The sequence below is a fragment of the Phyllobates terribilis genome, unplaced genomic scaffold, assembly GCF_046119375.1.
Source record: "Phyllobates terribilis strain yellow unplaced genomic scaffold, ASM4611937v1 Scaffold_1__5_contigs__length_1240528914, whole genome shotgun sequence".
Classification (NCBI taxonomy): domain Eukaryota; kingdom Metazoa; phylum Chordata; class Amphibia; order Anura; family Dendrobatidae; genus Phyllobates; species Phyllobates terribilis.
In genome coordinates, this window is record NW_027362761.1 from 1,048,591,921 (window position 1) to 1,048,609,895 (window position 17,975).

The window sequence follows — 17,975 nt, forward strand, 5'->3', positions numbered from 1 at the left end:
TGGGAGGGAGTGACATCCTGCATGGGGCATTATATGGGGGGTGCATGGGGCATTATAAGAGGGGGAACAGCCTGCATGGGACATTATAAGAGGGAAACAGCCTGCATAGGGCATTATGTGGGGGAAACAGCCTGCATGGAGAATTATATGGGGGCCAGCATCCTGTATGGAGTGTTATAAGGAGACCTGTATCCTGTATGGAGCATTATATGGGGGCCAGTATCCTGTACAGAGCATTTTTTTGTGGGCCAGTATTCTGTATGGAGCGTTATATGGGGGCCAGTATTCTGTATGGAGCGTTATATGGGGGCCAGTATTCCATATGGAGGGTTATATGGGGGCCAGTATTCCGTATGGAGCATTATATGGGGGCCAGTATTCCGTATGGAGCACTTTATGGGGGCCAGTATACTGTGTGGAGGGATTCGCCGGTTTCTGAGCTATTGTAGAATTTACAATAGATATCACTCATGTAATGTAAGAAGTGAAATCTTTGCATTGTACTATACCTATATTTCTTTGCAGTATCTGTGCATCATGAATCGTGGTATGTGTTAAAGTAGCCCACTGAGACTCTTTCGCCCGGGGCCCAGAAAAACCTGGAGCTGGCTCTGATCTTCAGAGTGCTCAGGTGTTATGTTTCAGTCACTCCGTGCTCATGATTTGCGACTGTTTGACAGCTTTAAGACATGTGAGGAATGCCTGTTTCTTAGGCATTCCTAACATGTATTAAAGCTGTGCTCACCGAAAGGGTTAACAGAAAGTACTCGCTCCTCACTTTACCACAAGTCTGCTGCTTTGCCTTTACACTCCTATCCAACTCATCTCAAACCATCTCAGTTGGGTTGAAAGTTGGGTAATTATGGAAGCCATGCTATCTGACACAGCACTCGATCAATCACCTTCTTGGTCACAGCTCTTACATAGCCTGGAGGTGTTCTTATGTCATTTTCATTATGCACCAAAAATATTGGCTCCAGTATGTCCCACTAATCTGATTTCTTCACTCCAAGTTTCCATGTGTCTTCCTTCATGGTTTTGCCGCCCACAGTCTGAATCTACAATGTGCACATCATCACATTCCAATAAAAAAAGGAAAACCAGTGGATGAACTGGTCTAAGCATTTGCCGTCCAGCACTATATATATATATATATATATATATATACATATATATATATATACAGTACAGATCAAAAGTTTGGACACATCTTCTCATTTAAAGATTTTTCTGTATTTTCATGACCATGAAAATTGTACATTCACACTGAAGGCATCAAAACTATGAATTAACACATGTGGAATTATATACTTAACAAAAAAGTGTGAAACAACTGAAAATATGTCTTATATTCTAGGTTCTTCAAAGTAGCCACCTTTTGCTTTGATGACTGCTTTGCACACTCTTGGCATTCTCTTGATGAGCTTCAAGAGGTAGTCACCGGAAATGGTTTTCACTTCACAGGTGTGCCCTGTCAGGTTTAATAAGTGGGATTTCTTGCCTTATAAATGGGGTTGGGACCATCAGTTGTGTTGTGCAGAAGTCTGGTGGATACACAGCTGATAGTCCTACTGAATAGACTGTTAGAATTTGTATTATGGCAAGAAAAAAGCAACTAAGTAAAGAAAAACGAGTGGCCATCATTACTTTAAGAAATGAAGGTCAGTCAGTGCGAAAAATTGTGAAAACTTTGAATGTGTCCCCAAGTGCAGTTGCAAAAACCATCAAGCGCTACAAAGAAACTGGCTCACATGAGGACCTCCCCAGGAAAGGAAGACCAAGAGTCACCTCTGCTTCTGAGGATAAGTTTATCCGAGTCACCAGCCTCAGAAATCGCAGGTTAACAGCAGCTCAGATTAGAGACCAGGTCAATGCCACACAGAGTTCTAGCAGCAGACACATCTCTACAACAACTGTTAAGAGGAGACTTTGTGCAGCAGGCCTTCATGGTAAAATAGCTGCTAGGAAACCACTGCTAAGGACAGGCAACAAGCAGAAGAGACTTGTTTGGGCTAAAGAACACAAGGAAAGGACATTAGACCAGTGGAAATCTGTGCTTTGGTCTGATGAGTCCAAATTTGAGATCTTTGGTTCCAACCACCGTGTCTTTGTGCAACGCAGAAAAGGTGAACGGATGGACTCTACATGCCTGGTTCCCACCGTGAAGCATGGAGGAGGAGGTGTGATGGTGTGGGGGTGCTTTGCTGGTGACACTGTTGGGGATTTATTCAAAATTGAAGGCATACTGAACCAGCATGGCTACCACAGCATCTTGCAGCGGCGTGCTATTCCATCCGGTTTGCGTTTAGTTGGACCATCATTTATTTTTCTACAGGACAATGACCCCAAACACACCTCCAGGCTGTGTAAGGGCTATTTGACCAAGTAGGAGAGTGATGGGGTGCTACGCCAGATGACCTGGCCTCCACAGTCACCAGACCTGAACCCAATCGAGATGGTTTGGGGTGAGCTGGACCGCAGAGTGAAGGCAAAAGGGCCAACAAGTGCAAAGCATCTCTGGGAACTCCTTCAAGATTGTTGGAAGACCATTTTCGATGACTACCTCTTGAAGCTCATCAAGAGAATGCCAAGAGTGTGCAAAGAGGTCATCAAAGCAAAAGGTGGCTACTTTGAAGAACCTAGAATATAAGACATATTTTCAGTTGTTTCACACTTTTTTGTTAAGTATATAATTCCACATGTGTTAATTCATAGTTTTGATGCCTTCAGTGTGAATGTACAATTTTCATGGTCATGAAAATACAGAAAAATCTTTAAATGAGAAGGTGTGTCCAAACTTTTGATCTGTACTGTATATGTATGTGTGTATGTGTGTACATATATATATGTGTATATGTATATCTATATCTATATAGATATATATATATTCACACATATATATATATATATATATATATATATATCTACATAGGCTTAGCAGTCTAATAAATGGTCCTATTCAGTGTCTGACAGCCTTCCATGTATAATTATGCATATAGAAGTAGCAGTCATACTCTCATTGAGATGGCAACCTTGACTACTAAACCCAGAAGGAGCAGGGATTTTTAATTTATTCAAGATTCAATATATACTGAATCTCCTACTGTCCAGCTCCTCTTGCTTTGTTATATTCTTCTTGCAGGTCAGACACTATGTGTAAGGTAATAGGCTCCCTTTAAAAAACGTCACCCACTATGCACTAAATTCCCAATAGTGGTGGCTTCACGCATACAGTGATTTACATTATTAGACTATGGCTGTGTAGATGAAAGTAGATTTGCAAACATATATCACAAAATTAAACTCTACCCATTTCTTTTTTGGATTCAAGAGGATGGGATGGGATTATGAACTTTATTCACTCTTTCATGCTTGGTCCATTAGAAAAGGAGTATTGGTGGAAAATATATTCAAAGGGTGCATTAAGTTAAAGTGAATCTTTCACTATGTATTTGCTATGTAACCTGAGAGCAGCACAAAGTAAGGACAGAGAACCTGATTGCAGTGATGTGTCCCTTACAGGTCTCAATGCTGTTTAATAACTGTTTAATCTTCTGCGAAGCTACTATTTCTCTGAATGTTGAACTATATATAACCTGACCCACATTACTCATTGGGAGCTTTCTGTGTACACTGTGCATAGGCAGAAAGATGCTAATAAGTGGTGGGTGCGTAGTTACACAGGAGGATTACATGGCACAAGGCAACTAGTCCTATACTGATAATGTGCTGCTGATAAAAAAGTGATTTTATTGAAACATCAACACAGCCTAGTAAGTGACACATAGCTGGAATAAGGCTCTCTGTATCTACATCATTCTGCTCTCAGATTACATACCGAAAACATGCTGACAGATTCCATTTATTATTATTTCTTTAACATTTTAACATGACAGTGACATGTCACAAGTTTATGGAAATACCAGAGGTGTAAAAACTTTTGTCTTCACATACAGTATAATGATTCAATGGTGTAAACCAATAGTTCTACTCTAAATGATCTGGTGAATTCTCAAAAAGAAGGAAACAAAGTCAACATTTCTGCAAAGTTTAGCTTATTAATGGGTTGTTTAGTCAAAGAAGAAAAGTCTACTCTCATTCTCTGTGAATGATGACTGTGAAATGTTGACAATGAGTGATTCACACACTGTAACGATTCTCTTGTATGCCATATGTAGGTGGGCGATCACCATGACCACATGTATACAATTTTCACATTTGCAGTCACATGCAGACTATACTTTAGAGTTTAGTTGGCATGTGCCCACAAATATGCAAATTGCTACATCCAATCCATGGAGAGTACAGGGGAATCATTACAGTGTGCGTATCACACACTGCAACAATTCGGCAATCTGTAGTTCCATAAAGTGACTGCAGACTTTCCTTCTTAGACTTGACAACCCCTTTAACTGTTCCATATATGTTATATTCAACCTAAAGGGAAGGGGAACAAAGGATTAAACTTTGTACAAATGCGGATGTCCTTATTAACTTTTTGAGGTATCCGATGTTTAGATAAATGGCTGTCAAAGATACAGTGCTGGGTCTAGAAGTACAAAAGGCTCTGGTCCTGGGGCTCTGAAACCTCTGAGGGTACATCAGGGCCTATGACACCTTAAAGTAGGCAATGTAAGATAATATAAGTGATACTTTGTAGATAGCAAGTTCAAGTCTAAACTAAATACACCATGATATCACTGAAAGCATGGAAAATTCGAGTAGATTGATGGTGTAATTCACAGAATGCTTAAATGAGAACTATACTTTCAACAGACTTTGGATAAATCAATATTAGAAATAAATATAAGAAACTTTGTAATATGTATGTTATAAAAGAAATATGTGTTTATTTCTCCACTTTTTCATCTCACTCCTGCCTCCTGAACTCAAAATTCAATCAATTTTGCTCAATAACAGTGGGGTGACAGGGTGCACAACATATTTAGACCTATGGAAAAGAGAGGAGTGAGGAAAAGAGAGCAGAAGATTGAGAATAATTGTGAGAGGCAGAGAGACAGATTGTAGATAGTTTAGGTCAGTGCTGGATTCACAGCTACAAACCGCGGTACTGCTATATAAATTCCTACTTGATACTTTTCTGTGCATGATGCTAAAGGGAAAAAGAGCAGGAATCCTTCTTTCTTTGTGTTTAGGGTATAGGAGACATCATAGCTACTGGTCTCCACCCCCTAGCTCAGAGTAAATTGCAAAATAGAAATACAGCAGGCACAGGGAAAAACTGGTGAAAAATGCAGGATGCAAGTTATATAGTGACCAGAGATAGTTTTATTCCTCATGTACACATGTACGATAGCTTATTCTGAAAAGTTACTTTAAAGTATAGTTCCCCTTCAAAGAAATTATCCAGGATTAAAAAAAATGGTTTGCTTTCTTCCAAAAATAGCTCCACCACACCTGTCCAGAAGTGCGGTATTGCAGCTCTGCTTCACTTCACTGGGGCGATCTGTTATACCATACACAACACAGGATAGATGAGGAACTGTTTATGGATGAGAGTTGCTTGTTTTGACCAAAAGCATACGGCCACTTTAAAGAAAACCTGTCAGCACGATTTTGCAATATAAAGTAAAAACATCAGCATATGAGGTTTTCTTCTTGAGATTTAGGCGGGACGTTGCACTGTGTCTTCTCTTCCTCTTCTCCTCCTGCCATGGCCCCTCTGCTTACCTCTGATGTTTGAATGACAGGTGATTGAAACTTTGAAAAATCAGTTGGCCAACCACCTATTTCAATATCTGGTGCTGGTGTCATCATTTCCGTGGGTAGCGCTTATGCAGATTGATTTCTTGGCTGGTCTAGAATAAAATGTGGCGCTGTGGGCGGAGTATGCACAGTGATCTCTAAAATGTAATTGAGCCGAGATCTCAATCTGCGCATGCATCACCTACAGCACCATTTTATTGTAGACTAGCCGCAAAATCAATCTGTGCACGCGCCACCCATGGCATAGATGACACCACAGCCAGATTTCAAACATGAGACAGGTCACAATAATCATTGTGATTTGATCCTGATGAAGAGATTTGAAAACCTTGAAATGCGTTGACATAATAAACTGCATTCATGCTTTACATTTGTGTGTGATCATACCTTTGGACTTCGGGCAGTGTGGACAATGATCTTTGTGGTTTGGTCTTGATGAAGAGGTTTGAAAACCTTGAAACGCGTTGACATAATAAAACACATTCATGCTTCACCTTCGTGTGTGATTGTACCTTTGAACCTTGGGTAGCGCATACTTTGAACCACTGTATTCCTCATTTATTGCAACGTATCTCTTGGTGGTCCTGTGGCAGCCTTTACAAGCTTCTATAGGAGTTGTGACTCTCACAACTCCATCAGGTTAGTCTTCCTATATTATTTTATACCAATTGGTTATCAGATAAGACCCTATTTGCACTTTTTGTCTTTCCGGTTTTACCATTTGATTTATTCAAACAAAGGAGTCAGGAGGCAGGCGGAGAGGCTGGGGCAGGAGAAGAAGACCCAGTGCACAGTACGGCCCCTGTACACCTAAATATCATTCGAAGAAAACTTTAAAACCTGATTGAAGAAGAACAACACAGCAGATTTCTTCACCATAGATATCAAATTAATCTATATAACTGCGCCATTACAGACAGGTCTTTATTTTACATTTCAAAATCGTCCAGACAGGTTCTCTTTAAAATTAATTTGTGGAGTTCCCATTCAATAATATTAATGTATGCACATACAATCCAAGTTTATACCGAGTCAACCTTGACTTGATTATTGTTTGTTAACATTGGTGATGGTTTGCTCTTAAACTTCTCTGCTCCATCATTAGAACTGTCTTGAAAGAATATCCTTGCAGTACAAATAGAGATGATTATCCTCTTGTATTCCCTCCTGAAGTTTTGGTTCAGGAGGCCATAAATGATGGCATTAAGGCAACTGTTGAAATATGCCATGTAATAACTGCCAACAAACAACCACTCTGGGATTCTAGGTAGAATTGTCTCTGGGTTCACAGCGACAGCCAAACCTATAAAGTTTAATGGAGCCCAGCAGACTGCAAATAACACAAATACCACAAACATTGTCAAAAAGTTCCTGAAGTCATGAGGTTTCAGTTTGGGCTTGTTGTCTGGTTTCACCCTACGTCTTACTTGAATAACCAAGATCCATATACGTAAGTAGCAAAAAGTTACAATGGTAATTGGGAGTATAAAATGGAAAAACACCACAGCTATGGTGTACGCTGAACTAACGGACTGCGAGAACGTACAGGAGTAGATCCGGGCATCATATTGCAATGATCCAACAAATAAATTTGGCACAATGGCAATGAATGTGAGCACCCAAATCAAAACCACATAGAATAATGAATTTTTGTCACTGTATAACTTGTCATATTTGAGGCTATGACAAATGTAGCAATAGCGATTGATTGCGACCCCAGCAATGTTGAATATAGATCCTATGACACTTATTCCCATCAAGAATCCACTAATTTGGCAATGAAGGTATCCAAGGTTCCACCCTTTTCGAAATATTGATGTTACTACCAAGGGATATGGGTAAATGGCCACCACCAAGTCTGCCACAGCCAAGCTTACGACAAATATATTTCCTGTAAAAGAAAAATGCAGACATTTAGTTCTCATACTGATTTTAAGTCATGTGTATCATAATTAAGAAGGTCTATGGGAAAAAATAATGCTTTACATTTCATAATTCTATTTGTATGATGACATCTTCCTATGATTCTTTTGCACATATTAGAATTATATTAGGTAAGAAATCTCATAATTTACATTATTTACAAAATGCTAAGTATAAATCATAATTTTCACTGTGTGACTCAGTCCTCGTCACTGCCTTAAAATACTTTTCTAATTCTTCAAAAGGAATTTTGGTTCTCTTGCATTATATTTCATGTACCGCCCCAGCATGTAAAAGACACCAAGTGCAAAATACACATTGATATCCCACTGATTTGAAAGGACATTAGGAAATGTGTAGTTTTCCCTGTAGAATTGCTGCTTTGATATTGAACAAATTAAGGCTAGGGTCTGATGGCTGTAGATTATCTCATTGGAGAGAATCTGGACGATTATACAGATGACACTCTGATGCAACTCTGATCCAAGATTGCTCATAGTGTCAACATAGTGTGATACAATTCTCTCCTATGAGAGAGCCATAGCGCACTGTGAGGAGCAGATGGAGAACAAAATTTCTCCATCTTCTCCATTGTGTGAGTCCGTGGAAATTGGGCTGCACTCAGATCTTATCCAAGAGCAGTCTGATGATTTCCATGCACTTATAGACTTGCATGGCCAAGTGCAATCCAAAAATCCGATCAAACTCGGACATGTGCGCGCCCCCATAGAATAACATTCGATTTTGTTGTCAGATCACACTTGGACGGAAAATATGGAGGTGTGAGCAAGCCCTTAAGCTGATCACTGGAGATCCCAACATGGAAACACTTTGATTGGTTTATTATTAAGGGACCCTTCTACTAAACAGCCATTGTTGATAGTAGATAATTCCTTTAAAGTGAATTTGATAATTCATGCTACCAAAACCACAAGCAGCTTGCTTCAGACACTGGCGTCATCATTTCAGCTGTTTGTGTTCCACTCTGAAACACTACAGCACTTCAGAGAAAAGATGCATTTAAAAGCAACTCAAATGCTATGCAGCTCTGGTCAGTATAAATGCATATATTGGTGTACACCATTGATGTCTTGGATAAGATCTTCAAGGGGTATACCCCCAGATTCTGTGTAGTACAGTGATTTTAACCCTCCCATGGACAGTGCCAGAGACAACAATTTTTCTACTCTACATACATGCATCTAGGGAGAGACCTGTTCCTCAAGGAGAGCAGATTGAGGAGAAGCCATTGGGATCTACCTCTAGAACTAGTCACACGAAAAGTAAGGTCTCTGGCTGGCTTTTAAATGTTTCTCTTCTGTGAAACATTAGAGCTTTTCAGATTAAAACATATCTGATGAAATGATGGCACTGGACTCTGATTCTTGCTGCCTGTAGTTCAGGCAGCATGAATCAGCTGTCAGGTTGCCTTTAAAGTTCATTGTCAAATTTTCATGACAATTTTAACATAAAAAAGAGGAAATGAAAGACCGTTTTACACATGTTGCAGCCCATGTTGCTTAACAAGGTATTGCCTGTAGTTGAAATGTTCCTATAAATGCAATGGTATTGTCTTCTCTGTACTTTTCAACCACATAAGAACATTTAGCTCAACTTGTTGATTCAATAGTCTGCACAATGACTGAGGTTTTACAGATCTGGCATGATTATGTAACATGTAACGATTTCCTCAAAAAGCTAATATTAATAATTGAGGAGACATATTTTTAGAACCATCAAATCATCTGTAGGCTACAAGTCTATTTTTGTTTATGTCTCTTGATAGTTTCTCTTGCCTTGTAAAATATGCAGGATGTTTTTCCCTGATATAATGAATTATGTATCATCTCAGACATGGCTAGATGAAACTGTAAGGAATGGTCTGGAGGTTGTTGAATGTTTGTTTTTTATTTAATCATTACAGTTTGCAGTATTTTACCTTTGTAGCTTTTTTTATATGTATTTCAAAAGTATTCTGGCAAAACCCATTTAAGAGAGATTTCATAACAGAAACACATAGGAACACATTTCAAGCTTTCCTGTAGTAACATAAAATTTAAAAAATGCAAAGCACTTAAAGCTGCTTTGGGGACCACTGTGCGCTGTAGCAGATTGGTGTTCTGATTTATTTTTATTGTATGGCGATATACAGTGTGTTATGTTCATTCTATCATTGCTGGGCTAATATTATGGAACAAACATTCACAGACCAGGGACCTGAAGGATAACAAGCTGTGTATAAACGACTATCATTACTTTATACCCAAGAACCCCAACGTATGTTCGAGTTTAACTTTCTATAAAACTTTTTAATTAATATCTGCTTTTCCCGTAGACTCCTTTGTCTCATTTTTTTATTCACACTTTCTGTATCTCTATTGATGCCTCTCTAACAGTCTTATTACATTTTATCCTTCAAAAACAGATAATATGATACAATATGTTCTGGTCTGCGGTTTTAAATATTCATTATAGCTATACTTCCTATGTTTTTGTGATATTGCTCTGCTATTTTCTGCTCATTAATTCCTAATCGCGCCAACAATGTCTCTTTTAAATGGATTACATTGTCACAAAATCACCTGTTACTAAGTTTTTGTTAAAATATTTTGCTGTTGTTATTTATATAACTTTATTTTTCTATACCATGCGTCAAAGAAAAGTAGCAGGCCTCACATTATCAACTATAAAATGTATCACCAGTATTACACGATAGAAAATGATTAGCAAATAGCCTGTTCACTGAGAAAGAGAGGCAGGGACTCTAGTACCATCCATTGGAAGTGCAGGTGGCACTAGAGACCCTGCTCTTTTCCTCTGTAAAGAGGATATTTACATATATAAATTCCCAAGGCAGTATTGTATGGCCTTTTAGTCTCTCTACACAAACTTTGTGCTTTCCACATGAAGAACCTTTCCCCTTACACTTCAAATACATGACAAGGGTATGGTTAGATTTCACATCCTTCCACTCCCTGTGCATTGACCTCTGCACAAGTCAAAGAGCAAGTCTACAAAACTCCCATAGAAGTAAGTGAAAATGTCTGGTCTATTGTTGCTTCTGGTTTATGTGGCTGAAATAAAATGCATTTCTGACCTTCTGCTAACAGATCAGCAGCTACCACAATCATGTATGGAAATTTGAATAAATGCAGTCAGACATTAAAAACTTGTTTTTCGGAAGATCAACTTCATTCTTCACCGAGGTATGGTTTTATTCTTCATCGGGGTATGGTAACCCATGAGCAACTATACGCAAACAAAGGAATCTCATGTCCCGAAATAAGTAAGACTTTTTGGTTAATCCAGGTGTTCGTTCCTTCAGGCAGTGATGTTACATGCTAAAATGCTCAGACTTGATACATGTGGTAACCAGGTATGTTAGTAGCCAGAGCTCCCTGGTAAGAAGACTACCTATACCCTTTTTTCTTTTGACTTTAAGGCTATGTTCACACATGTTGGGTTTTTTCAGCGTCACAAATCTTCAGCAAAACCCAACTCTCGCAGGAAATCAGCTGCGTCAAAAACACTGGTTTTGCTGTGTTTTTTATGCGTTTTTGTCCGTTTTTTGTGCATTTCTTTCACTTTCCTTCTGTCTCTATTTATGCACGTACAAAAAGTTCTGTGAAAAAAAATATTTAATTTTGGTTTTGGCATAGTGGGGGGGTTAAATTGTTCAGGAATAGTTTAGACACTGGCAGTGCATTCAGTTTGTAGAACACTATTTACTTTAACACTATGGTCTGCCATTCAGTTGCACAGGCATTATTCATTTTCACACATGCCTGGGCCACAGGTATTGTTCAATCTCACACGTAGCTCAGCTAATGCTTACATTTTACACATCAATAATTTAATTAAACTCTCCTAATACAAACAACCATCTCAGTGACCTAGACAAGGTGGTAAAATCACAAAAATAAATGAGTTTCACATACTGCTGTACTTACTTATTTTCACTAAAAACACAGCAAAACCTGATAGCTATGTTCACACATCATGTTTTTTTCAGAGTTTTTTTCATTACATTTCATAACGCTGAAAAAACTCTGGAAGAAGTGACATGGTCTATTTTCCAAAAACTCAACCAAGGCACAAAATATGAAACATAAAAAAAAACAAGATGTGTGAACAGAGAATTCTGGTTTCTCATAAACTTTGCTGGGACTGCACAATGCAGCTGAAAATTTTCATAAAAATCTGCAGCAAAAAAACGCTAAAAAACCCTACATGTGTGAACATAGCCTTAGAAGACTACTCATCTGATATCGCAATGGGACTTTGACTTATATTTAGATTACTGGATGTTTTGAATTGTATTTTGAATTGAGCATCTGCATTCCCTTATTCTGTACACTATAGGTAATTGCATTGTATACATTGTATATTTATTACCTACACCCATACAGGGTTCACATGGATTGTACTGACACTTAGAAGTCAAGTTTATGGTCTGCTCTTGGTTAGCACAGTTTATTTTCTACCAATCCTTTTAGGTTCCTTTGTGTTGTAGCTCACACATACTGAGCATGGGGGTTTATTGTGTATACGTTTATCATAAAAAAAATATGTTTAGAGAAAAACAATGAGCTTAAGAGGTTGTTATTACTCAAACATGGAGTGAGGGTTTCCTTTTGTGATAAATTTGGTGAAGAGTTGACAAATCACAATGTCAGCTTTGTTGCTATTATTGACTAAACATAATTATGAGTCATCTGTTGGGAAATAAGCAAAGATATAAGGACGTAGTAATGAAACATAAGTAACACAGGTAAATTAGTTATCACCAGTTTTGCTGTTTTTATTCGAGTCAAATCAGATCAAGTATTTATCCAACATGAAGTGTACTCCAATATGAAATGGCTAGTGTATCCCTTAGGAAGCGTAATTTGCTGGTATAGAATAGGAACGAAAATTGCTGCGCTTTTCTATGTAGAAGCATACAGGGAAAAATAACTGTACCACATGTTTTTTTTACAATGGATGCCTTTTTGCACCATATGTCCTTTTAAGCCACTGTGGCAGACATCACAGCCTTCAGTCAGACATATACCATATTTTTTGGACAATAAGACACAGTTTTTTGCTCCAAAACTTTGAAGGAAAATGGGGGGTGCGTCTTATAGTCCGAATATTGGGGGGTATATGTATACATTGTGTGGGGTGTGGGATGTGGGGGGAGCAGTAGCGGCGGAGGAGCGGGGCACAGGAGGCAGCAGTCGCCCCATGGGCGTGGGGAGCACTGAATATTCATTCTCCTTAATAGCTGCACACAGTGTATCCGCAGCGGGGCTTCTGCTGCTGCCGGGCGCTTGCGTGTGCCCACTATTAAAGGGCATAAATATTCACCTCCTCTCCATGCCCACGGGGCCATGCATACCAGGATAAGGATGAGGGGTGCCATACATACCAGGATAGGGATAAGGGGTGCCTTGCATACCAGGAAGGAGGGGTGCCATGCATATCAGGATTGAGGGGTGCCATGCATACCAGGATGGGGATGGGGGCCACGTATAATAGGAAGGGGGGGGCATATATGTCAGGATGGGGGATATTATCAGAATTGGGGGACATTACCCCATTCCAGTGTCAGCAGTAGACCAGCTCCCCCTTAACAGTACATCGTGGCCACATTTTTTGCTTACATTTTTTTTTCTATTTTCCTCTAAAACTTAGGTGCGTCTTATGGTCCGGTGCATCTTATAGTCCGAAAAATACAGTATGTCAGGAAATACTTCTGATGGAAGGATAAAATAACATGTAAAAGTTCATTCTCTTCTTTTAAAGGGTTCTGAGTTCAATGGAAATTTTGTTTGTCACTCTATGTCCAGCAGATTGCCAAATTGTGAGAGTGTGCATTGTTAATACAGTCAGGATTCCCCTCTATTTCCAGCATGAGTGGGCGGTCACATGATCGCAAGTATACAATTTACATACTTTGAAAGGAGTGGATGAGAAGCTCGTCGCCGTGTGACTGTAAGTATGCAAACTGCCCAATCGCATTGGAAATGAAGGGGATTCCTGACAGTGTACACATCACACCATTTCAAAATGTAGCACTTTGTCTTGATACCAGAAAACCCCTTTAAATTTTATCTTTACAAAGGGCAACATGATGGCTCAGTGGTTAGCACTATTGCCTTGCTGCACAAGGGCCTAGGTTCTGATCAAGAACAATATCTGCATATCTTCGCCCCTTGTTTACATGGTTTTACTCTCACAATCCAAAGACATGCTGATTAGGAGTTTAGATCGTGAGCCTCAATGGGGCGATGGCAAAACCAGTAAAGAGATGTGGAATATGTTGGAGATACATAAGCAAGTATAATAAATAATTGAATTAAAACTGACCTTTTTGGCTACAATATTACCTTCCTTGAAAGTCACTGTTGTGTAGCTACTGTCTACTGCCCCATTGTAATAGGCTATCGCATAATGTATTCATACTCTGCAGCTTCAGAATTTTGATGAGAACCTTTCTATTGTTTTTAAAAATTTAATTTAAGTCAAGTGACAAGATAACTTATAGCTATACATCATAATTGTGCAATAGATATAAATAGACAAAAATGACATAATTAAACAGGGAAAAACGAGAGACAATGACAAAGAAGTGTGGACCACTCAGCTTTTAGCCTCTTTCATTTGTGATTTTTCTGCTGTAAAGTTTGTGAAGGGAGCTATGTCAAGGTAAAGAAGCAATCCCATTAAAAAACCTATCCTCTTAATATATTACAATCATCATATTATAAAGCACTGTGTACTTACAATTGCTAATTTTTCCTTTCTACCCAGTTAATTCTTCTCTTTTCCATTAGGTCTATGACATCACGTGATTAAAAACTGACTAGCTGAATCCTTCTAAGCAGAAATAGGAAGTCTCTTTTTCCTGCATGAGTCATCATTAGAGCAACAATTCTACATCACATAGATGCTGTTGTGCATTAATCAGCAGCAACTGCTATACATTGGACAGAGCTGCACACTGCCACTATGGTTCCTGTTTATATCTGGCCATTGTTGGAGCTGCTATCAGCTGATTGGTGAGGATGATGGGGGTCGACCCTCAATAATTTGATATTTATTATATATCCTAAGGATAGGTTATCTGTGTCAGATGCTTGGTTGGAGAGCTCCTTTAAAAGATTGAATCAATCTGCTGCTAACATTTTGATTCCGGATAGCACAGGACATTTTAAGAATCTTGTGGATTCACTGTCTCAACAGATCAGCGCTGTTTTGGCTGCATAAGGGAAACCTTCCCAATATTAGGCAGGTGGAATTCATGTTTTGTCTGATGGTGTAAAAAATACAGACTTTTTTTAAATCTGAAAGATGGCTCATCACAGAGAAGCTTTTCTTGGGTTCTCAGTGCGCTATTCTACTCAATGTACAAATTGTCTCTTCAGAGAGGAAGAGGACCAGAACTCTAGTGCCACCTACAGGAAGTAGCAATCCTAGAAGTCAATATCGACCCTTTAACGAGCCTTATCACATGGACTTATTTAGTAATATCTAGTCTCACACAATTCCTGCCATCCAGCATAATTGTGCCTTGAGGGCAGAATTTCAGTTCCTAACAATCATCCTCATAAAAATATCACACATCTGTAAAATGTAACTTTCAGCACCAATATTGCTGTGTGTCCTGTTTAGAGATTTTTGACATATGTGGATATATGACTAAGGCAGAAAATTGGTTGCCTCAGTATGGGAAGCCCATAAGCAATGCAGTAAGGACTTAATAATCGGAAAACCTCTTTTACAAGTGTTCATTATCGCATTTTCAGATTATCCTACAGGAAAAATAAGTACGCACAAAATCTGTATGAATTATGCAGCCAAATTTGAAGCAAATCTACACCATTTAATCACAATGGCTAGAAAGACAGCAAATATAAAGCCTAAAACTTTTACAGTATCTTGCCATTTATCTTGTTTTTTTCACTTTTTTCAGGTTATTTATAGAAAAAAAATGTTAGAGGGCACAAAGCCCCTTTAAAAGGAATCTGTCAACATGTTTTACGATTTGCTGAGAGCAGAGAACCTGATACTAGGGATGTGTCACTTATTAGACTATGCACTGTAATTTCAATACAATCAATATTTTATCAGCAGGAAATTATTACTACAGGACTAGGTCACACGTCCAGGGCAGTCAGTCTAATCTGTGTAACCCCATCCCCACCACTGATTGGCAGCTTGCTGACATTGTACAATGTTCATAAGAAGTTGCCAATTAGTCGTGTGTGTGACGTTATACACAGCTCAGCATTCTGAGCACTGCTACATCTACAGCATAGAAAACAGGGATTCTATCCAAACTACCCAAAGCAGTCCAGTAAGTGACACATCACTGGAATCAGGCTCTCTGCCCCTACACCATGCTGCCCTCAGATTACATAGCAAAAACCTGCTGACATATTCCCTTTAGCTGAAATCGCCTTTATGTGCTAAAAAATGAATTTATTATATCATTTTAAAAATTATTTTTACCCATTTATTGTTTTATTATATTTTATTTTCATGTATACATTAAGAGGATCTTTCAGCAACAATGTTTTTTTTAATAATTATAAAACGCACAAAACTCTTTTCTACATGGATGCCATGGCGTACAAATTTATCATCAGATAGGAGAAACATCAGCATGTAATATTAAACATACAGTTGTAGTATTTCAACTCTAACTAATTGCATTGACTTAGATAACAGTTTTCATTAGCCTTCACAGTAAGGGGCGAGAATGACTGGCATAACAATATAAATGTTTAAATATGTCTTTATTCAAGTGCTGGCAGCATAGTTATGCCTTCTTTGTAGCTCTTGGGAGTAGAATGACCCAGAAAAAAAGAGAAATCTGTTCTCCATAATGTCTTGAGCGGACAGTTCCATAGTGGAGTTTAATTTTTTATCAAATGCAACTTTGAAAAATACAGAAATTCCTCAGCGAAATGTTCGCGTAGGATAATAAAAATCTGCTGAAAGCTGACCTCTCATTGGCTGCTATGGGTATGTCTCTGGATGGGTGATATCTTTCAAATAAAGTATGATTTGTATGGCAAATATAAAGTGTTAACTACTATTTCAAACAAACCTTAAAAATTTCTTTGCATAAGTAAATCCCTTTAAGTCTCCATGCTCAGAGCAGAGCAGTGCACGGAGACTATATGGCTCCATAGCACATAGCAGCTAATATGCCGTGTTCTACTGCACAGGCTGTAAAAGATTATAGAGAATACCTTTGTATGTACAACATTTAATTGCCACATTTTTATTTTCTCTGTTTTCTTTCTACTCATTCCCTGTTGGATTATTACCACCCTTCTAGTATGTCTCTGACTTGTCCTTTCTGTATCTGAATATTACAAAACTCTGAACTTCTTATGTTTCAGTCATCTGCTAACCTACCTAGAAATTATATTTCCACCTCAATGTATGGTGCATTTCCAAGCAGCATGTCTGCTTCCTTCCATTTTTTTTTTACAAAGAAATCCCCTTCACTATCTGCATACAATCAGCCGCATGCCTCATATCACTTGCACCATAAAAACATTTAGAATCCGATCATTCCTGACTAAAACGTTCATCATTTGTTATCATTAACTTTCTTCTGGTTTACTTTAAAGGGAACCTGTCACCAGAAATAACACTATTAGCCTGCAGATGTGCGGCTAATTTGCAGGTTAACAGCATTATTATGCTGTCCGGTGCCTGTGTGGCGCCCGTCTCTATAGTGCCACAAGATGCCTGTAATAGAATTCATATGTATTGGCAGGAATGGTGAGGAATAAGTTCTCTGCTGTTTTCATTACGTACACATATTGTTACCCGATACCTTACTGGAGGATTGTGGACTTTTGTCCAAACCAGGAGGTTGTGCACAATCCCTCAGAGAGGGCAGGAGGTGCTTGAGCAGTTGTAGTTGTAGTGTGAGGAAGACGCAGCATCATGGAGTTCTTTGCACAAGGGACAGAAGTCTGCTCTCTGCAAGTCCAAGCTCCACAAGGCAGGGTCCAGTCCCTAGATCACAGAAACTTCCAGAGTCTGTGCTAAACTGTGAGTCTGCTCGGTCTTCATATAACGAGCAGTGAAGTGTTTTCCTAGGAGCTCAGCAACCGCATGCAGTCAAAGACACTGCTGCAAGAGAAAGTGAGTGTTCTGACAGGATTCATGTTGCCTGCTCGCTGGAAGGGATCACGGATCCAGTAACTGTTCACCTTGGACCCCTGGGGATCCAAGGAATCGTCTAACAGAGGTCTAATAGGTGTAATTAGGAGCAGGAAGGCTGCACAACTTCACAGCAGTGAATCTGAACCCTCACC

At 38.9% G+C, this 17,975-nt stretch overlaps 1 protein-coding gene across 1 annotated transcript in view; it reads right to left on the bottom strand.

Annotated features, from left to right (window-relative positions):
* Positions 1 to 2,755: 2,755 nt before the first annotated feature.
* Positions 2,756 to 17,975, bottom strand: part of MTNR1A (melatonin receptor 1A) — a 370,867-nt gene continuing 355,647 nt past the window's right edge. Inside the window, exon 2 of the mRNA XM_073645368.1 lies at positions 2,756 to 7,618. Coding sequence (XP_073501469.1) covers positions 6,750 to 7,618 — 869 coding nt within the window. The 3' untranslated portion in view covers positions 2,756 to 6,749. The remainder of the gene's footprint in view (positions 7,619 to 17,975) is intronic.